Source organism: Pteropus alecto, unplaced genomic scaffold (genome assembly GCF_000325575.1).
Source record: "Pteropus alecto unplaced genomic scaffold, ASM32557v1 scaffold91, whole genome shotgun sequence".
Taxonomy (NCBI): Eukaryota; Metazoa; Chordata; class Mammalia; order Chiroptera; family Pteropodidae; genus Pteropus; species Pteropus alecto.
The window spans coordinates 164044-170832 of record NW_006431910.1 but is presented as its reverse complement, the minus strand read 5'-3'; the positions used below and the strand labels follow the sequence as shown (position 1 = coordinate 170832).

The following is a 6789-nucleotide window of genomic DNA, read 5'->3' as shown; positions in this document are numbered from 1 at the left end:
TCATGTTTTGTAGTAAGCTTCCTTCCAGAGGGCTGAGGATTTCTTCAAAGACCTTTGGGAAAAGTCAACAAAATCATCAGGAGGTGAGACTCTAACGTAAAAGGAGCTACTCCATGGAATATTTGGTCTTGGTTCAGGGCATGTTGTCCTTTTAAGCCATACTTGAAAAATGTCTTTGCTGTCCAGTGGAGGGAGTCAAATGTACTGAATTGTTTTATAGCAGGTGAGTTCACGTTTTTTTTTTTGATGGAGGGGATTGAGTTTTATGGAGGGGGATTTACTCTCTTCTGTAACCCCAATGGTCACCTTGCCTTTTCTCTAGTGATAAAAAAAAAGCTTCTCTGAGTTTTTATAAGATAAAGCATACGATTGTATCCAACCCTTCCAATATCTACCTACCCATCTTATTTTATAATGTGAAAGATATTTTTCTAGGCCCTGGGGATACAGCAATGAAAGGACAGAGGTGAGACCTGTCCACGTGGAGTTCCTGGTATATCTTGGAGGATGTGTATTAAAGAATGTATTACCCAATATGTTATTTAGTCATGATTGTGGTAAAGGTCATGAACGGAGAGAACCAGGTGCTGCAATAGCATGTGATGGATTTAGTCATGGAGATCAGGGAAGACGAAGAGGAAGAAAAGGCATTTGAGATGGTCCTTGGAGTGTGAATGAAAATTGACAAGGCGATATGAGGGGAAGTGATGGTTTGGAAAAATATTCTAGGCAGAAGAAAAAGTGGCATAGGAAATGAAATGGTCAAATAGCAAATGAAGGAAGGCCAAGTATCTGGAAGGCAGAAAAGGAGGAAGGGAGTGGTAGAGAATCTGAAGCTGGAGTAGTATTTAAGGATGAGACTAGCATGGGCTCGGCCTTGTTGGCTTCATTCAACATACTCGTCAAATAGCAAATGAAGGAAGGCCAAGTATCTGGAGGGCAGAAAAGGAGGAAGGGAGTGGTATTTAGGGATGAGACTAGAATGGGCTCGGCCTTGTTGGCTTCATTCAACATACTGTGTGTGTGTGTGTGTGTGTGTGTGTGTGTGTTTCCCAATCCTAAAAGGGAAAGAAAGTTATTAAGCCCAGGTCACTGGTTGTTGGTTTGACCAGCGCAATGTGTTCTAGGGAACTGTGAATGCTTCCAGATGAGTATGAATTTTCAGTTCCCTCAGGCCTCACCACTGTTGGTCAGTCACCTCTGAGGTCAGTAGACAGGGAATCAGTCATCCCTGACTGACTGAGTCAGATAATTATGTCCCGCTGGACCCTGAAGGCATCTACGTTTGCAATGCTGGTCCAGATGATTCTAGAGTCTCTCCTACCATTTAAGTCCTATCACATGTAAAAGGTCAAAAAAGACAAATGATACGCAGCCCTGTTTTTAAGAAGCTTGCAATTTAGTAGGGCAGCAAAGCATTTTCACTAAGAAGTGCCTAGAAAGCAGTAGGTAAATGGTAAGAATTGCTATCATTGATATTGTTGATGTTGTCTCCTGCAGAGTGTCATGTCCATGCTGGGCATACAGGTGCCTCTTAATAAACAGTTGTTGGGTGAATGATTCACAAGCCAGTGGATAGTCTGGGAACTGGCAGTGAAAGAAAATGAGAGCTGTGAGTCGAGGGACTCTGTTATTACCTGAAAGTATCTCTAAACGCCTGCAACAGGGCTTTTTCACATACTGCAATCCATGCTTGGCACACAGTGACCTCACCAGAGGTGCTACTTTGTGATAATCATGGCTTGGCATAATGGGGAACAGACTAAAAAACAGAAACAGGAGATATAAAACTTAGACCTATAGAGAAATGCAAAGGAGTTTTCTTTCTCCATTACTAAATAAAATTATATCAGCAATGCAGACCCAACTATGACCTTGTACTTCTATTCCGGGAAGTTAGAAACTCTTGCCAAGTACTCTTATCTCTTAACTCTGTGAGCCTTGTGGGTGGCAAATGTTTGAGAAGTGCTAAGAGAATAAGTATTTACTCCATCAAAAGTGTTTATATGTGGCCAGCTCAAATGAATGTATGAAGTTTTCTACCATTCTGAATTACCTAGAGAGCTGAAGATATCCACCCTCCCTCTCTGTCTCTCTCTCTCTTTCTCTATTGATCTGCCTCCTGCATCATGAATAGATGAGTATTCAATAAGTTCTAGGCATGGTATATGAGGCAAAATCCTAGGACAAAAATAAGAAGTGAGGACAGATGGGTTTTTATCCAAAATTTTCACTAATCAGCCAGATGACTTTCTGGGTTTTTACCTTCTTTTTGAGAAAATATAAATAATAATTCTGTCTTGTTTTGCTGATTTTAAAGGACTAACATGAGACAAAGCATAAGAAAATCCCATGAATATGTATTAGATCTCTTTCCTTCTCTATCTCAAATTGGCTTAACCTAAGAGAATGTGGAAAGTGTTTCCAGTGGACATTCTGGAGAGACTGACACCCAAAGTGTTGGCATTTCCTCTTTTTTGAAGGCATGCTTGCCTGTGACCCATTGGTAAAGTATATCCAGATACCATTTGGAAATGGAAGCAGGGTCGGGATTTCGTTGTCGATTGTTTTGTAACTTCAGCTCTACATATGTAGACACAGATAGGTATTTAAATTAAATTACAATTAAATTTCAACATAAGTTGGTTACCTAAGTGATACTTTTTTTTTTTTTGCCAACAAACCAAAAGCAAAGAAAACCATCGACAATCCCTAAATCCACTGAAATCTGGAAACTGAATCACTGGCATTTTTCGAAGATTTCATTTCATTTACTCACAATTGTTACATCCTCATTTTTCTTTCTTCCCTTCCTGCCATTGATGTTAATAGAAAGATAGCAGCCTTTTGAGAATTCCGGTTCATATTTTTCCTCGGAGATCCCAAACCTAGGGCTCTGCTCTGGACTCTACAGGAGGCTATTATAAGCGAGAGCCTTTGCTCCTATCATGGATTGTTTCTATCACTCACTGGTGTTTGATTTGGAAGTTCAGGTGCCCAGTGAACCAGTCTTTGAAAAGGGACCGTTCAGTGTTGCAGGTGGTCAAGACCTGCAAAGAAAAAGCTTACATCAGATATAAATAAGCTCAAGCATCAAACAGGGAAAACATTTATTTATTCTTCTATGAAGGCAATCATTCAAGAAGTGCTTGAGTATCTGTTTTGTGTAAGAAACTATGAGGAATAAAAAAGATATACAATCCCAGGTCTCAAGGAGCTTACAATTTAAGAAGGCAATAAGACCTTTTGCTAAGAAGTATGTATATGAGCAAATAGATATGAAAAAGTGTGTAGGATTGGAGCGGAGGCTCAGTCACCATTAGCCCTTGGGTACAGGAGACTATGGTGTCACGAATGAGGATTTTGGCAAATGGAAAGTTTGGCAGATTTAGTAGAGATTGTAGGGGTCAGAATACCATTTCCACCAAGTGGACCTGGAAGACTTGTGAATGGGGAAAAAGGCATTTGAGAGTTCTAACAAAGAGTTCTGTGCACAGAAGTGCGTTCAATGTTAAGTACTTTACTTAACTGGATGTATTTTACTTTATGCATTTAAAAAGCGTTATCCTAAGAAGGAGTTTGGAGGCTTCTCCAGACAGACTACCAAGATTAAGAACTCTTATGAATGCTATTTTACTCAATACCTTTCGAAGGTTTAATTCTAGTTGGGGTTGTTGCCATTTTGAATGTTATTTTTGTGGTTATTCTATGTCATTGTTTCTAAAAGTGGATTTCAGAGAAACTTGGGGTCCTCTAGGACTTCTTTTTTTCAGGGGATCTGCAAAGTCAAAACTATTTTCATAGTACTTCTAAGACATTTATTTGCCTTTTTTATTCTTATTCTCTCACATCTGTACCACGGATTTTTTCTGGAGGCTACAAACATGGAATGACATCATCACTCTGATGTTAAAATGTATTGACTTTATTTTTATTTAGTTAATAATAAGTTAATGATTAATTAAGAAATATTTTTGAATGTCTGAAATATAATTTCAAGTAACATAGATATCAATGAATATAACCTATGTAAACACAAGTTCTTTGAGGTTCTCAGTAACTTTTAAGAGTGTAAAATGGTTCTGTGGCCAAAAAGTTGGGAACCACTACTCTGTGCCCTATAAGAGGTTCACTGAATTTGGAAATGAATTTGGAGAAGAAACTGGTATTATGACTGAGTTCTCCAGTTAGTCATGGCATGGCTAGTGGAAGGCTTAAGAGGCAGGGGTGTTCTGCATTAGCCACAATTCTGGATCATTAACAGCATGCCTGAAGAGCATGCCATGTTTCCTCACTGGGCCTCTCTACACAATGACATGAGGTGAGTTCCAGGGTCCTTCTAGGTGTGAAATTCATCCTGTAATTCAAGGAGTCTCAGATTCACTTGAAAGGCTGTGTGATGTGGGAGCACGGGTCAGTGATTGTTTTTTATAAAGTGCCAGATAGTAAATATTTTGATTTTCGGTCACAAGTACTCAATTCTGCTGTCGTAGCTTAAACGCATTCATAGGTGGTATGAAAATGTATAAACATGGCAGTGTTCTAATAAAACTTTACTTACAAAAAGAGGCAGTAGGCAGGATTTGGCCCTTGAACTGTAGTTTACTGACCTTTGATTTAGAACAAATGTTCTGAAATCAAACTACCCAGGTTAAAACTACTGGTACCACTTATTAGCAGTGTAATTTTATGCAGGTTATTCTTCTTCAAGCCTCAATTTTATCCTTTGTCAAGAGGGAATAATTATAGCACTTATCTTATGTAGTTACATGCAAAGCAGTTGACAGTGCCCAATCTCTGGCAAGCTTTCGGTAAATATGAATTCTTATTATTGGTGGTAACCAGACTCTAAATCAGTATGCTTTAAAAGATCGTCTCCCAAGTGCTTCGTTATTACCTGAGTAGAGAACCAGTCTCGGTTCTCCTCTTCGCTCATTTTCATTGGTATGTGGCTCATCTGTGTTATATAGAGAATCCAAGGACTTTCAAGACACCTTTTGGAGAATCAAAGGAAGAAGTGAAGACTCCTTGGGGTTTTATGGTTCCCATCACTGGGCTTGCATAAATGTTGGCAGAGCTGGCTGAGTATGGAAGGAAGTGCAGGTGACTCAAAGGTTCCAATGAAATAGTGGTCATTATTTTTCTCTTTGAATGCCCTTTATATCTAGAAATGACACCTTAGGCATTTGGTTACATTACCTGACTTGAGGCCTCATATGTGGGAGCAGTGCCCCAAAGTTTGCTGCAGTATTGGTGCAAGGAACAAAAAATGTCTAGTTAATTAGGGCACATGCAAAGTGATTGATAGCCTGGGCTTTGTCATCAGGTAGAGCTGCATTCGAGTTCTGATTTGACACTGCCCCTGGCCCTTACTTGCTCTGTAGCCTTGGGCAGGTGATTTAATCTCTCTGAGCTTCAACTTCCTTAGCAGGAATAGAAAATGATACCGTCTACATTACAGGATTGTGGGAGGGTTACATCAAATAAGATAACACATGTAAAGCCTTTAGCAAAGTGCCTGATGCATATTAGATATCATCTATTATCTTTATTATTACGTGGGATTTAGAATAATAATGTGAAATACTAAGGGTAGAATAAATTGAGAAGTTGAAGGGGGTTATTCAGTGGAAAGTTATTTTGGTTTTGGGAAAATTTTTAGTCATAAAATAACTTAAAAATAATTCCTTTCCTTCCATTATCTTTGGCAAGGATTATGATGGCAACTGGATTACAGTTTTAAAAGTTTTGGGGATCAGAGAGAATAGTGCAATTGAGAATTAAGAAAATAGAAGGTTGAACAATCTTTTTTTCCTAAAGAGCTCTTCTTATTCAACTATTTCAACTCCCCTCACCCATTTTCCCAGGTACAGGGAATGGGGCATGGTGTCATAATCTCATGCTAATCACACAAAGATTAAATAAGGAATTTACTTGACAAAATACATGAGCAGCAAGGTTCCAAAGACTCCATAGAAAGGACCAAATGTGACAATGTAGCAGATGTAAAAACTGCTGACCCAGGCAATGTCTTGCAGAAAGAAATGCTTGAAAATTAGAAATGGCTTCACGTCCCCTTCATGGGCTTGGGCCATTTCATGTACTGGCCAAATCTCATGTTCCATTAATTATACGCTCTATCTGGAAGGGACCGAGCATTTTCATTTTTCATTTTCTGTTTTAGCTTCAGAGAATGAGTCAAGTTACTCGCCACCCAATACCTTCGGAAGCACATTGCTACTATGTAGTCTAGGTTGAAATGTACAGGAATGAAGAAGAAAACCTCAGCTGAAAAAGAACAAGAATAAAAAGATGGTGAATAAATGAGCAGGATGTGACCTCAGTGCAGGTCTACAGGAGTTTCTCCTTAACATGCCACCCCTGCAGTGTTCCCCCTGAGAAAGTGAACAAGGCGAAGGTCCACACCACATTCTGGACTCCACGGTGTTTTCTGAGTCTTTGAGGCTGAACCAGGAATTCGGTTCATGCTCCCCCGAGGAGACTAGGGAAGCTTTGAAGATCTGAGTCATTCTGGATGGGAATGACTATCCTCTATCTATTATCTATCTATCTATCTATCTATCTATCTATCTATCTATCTATCTATCTATCTATCTATCTATCTATCATCATCTATCCATCTTCTTCATCATCATCATCTATCTATCTCTACCTATTTATCATCTATTTGTCTGTCTCTGTTTACCAAAATATCTTCTACAGCTGTATGTAAGCCATGGGAACAGCTCGTTTTCCCACACGTAGAAGTACTACAGGTGCCTTTTATTC

At 39.2% G+C, this 6789-nt stretch overlaps 1 protein-coding gene across 1 annotated transcript in view; it reads right to left on the bottom strand.

Moving 5' to 3' along the window:
* LOC107196578 (fatty acid desaturase 2-like protein FADS2P1) overlaps window positions 1-6789 on the bottom strand; it is a 23357-nt gene continuing 16568 nt past the window's right edge. The window contains 6 exon segments of the mRNA XM_015599077.1: window positions 1-52; window positions 1638-1665; window positions 1668-1762; window positions 2971-3050; window positions 4898-4994; window positions 5935-6047. Coding sequence (XP_015454563.1) covers window positions 1-52; window positions 1638-1665; window positions 1668-1762; window positions 2971-3050; window positions 4898-4994; window positions 5935-6047 — 465 coding nt within the window.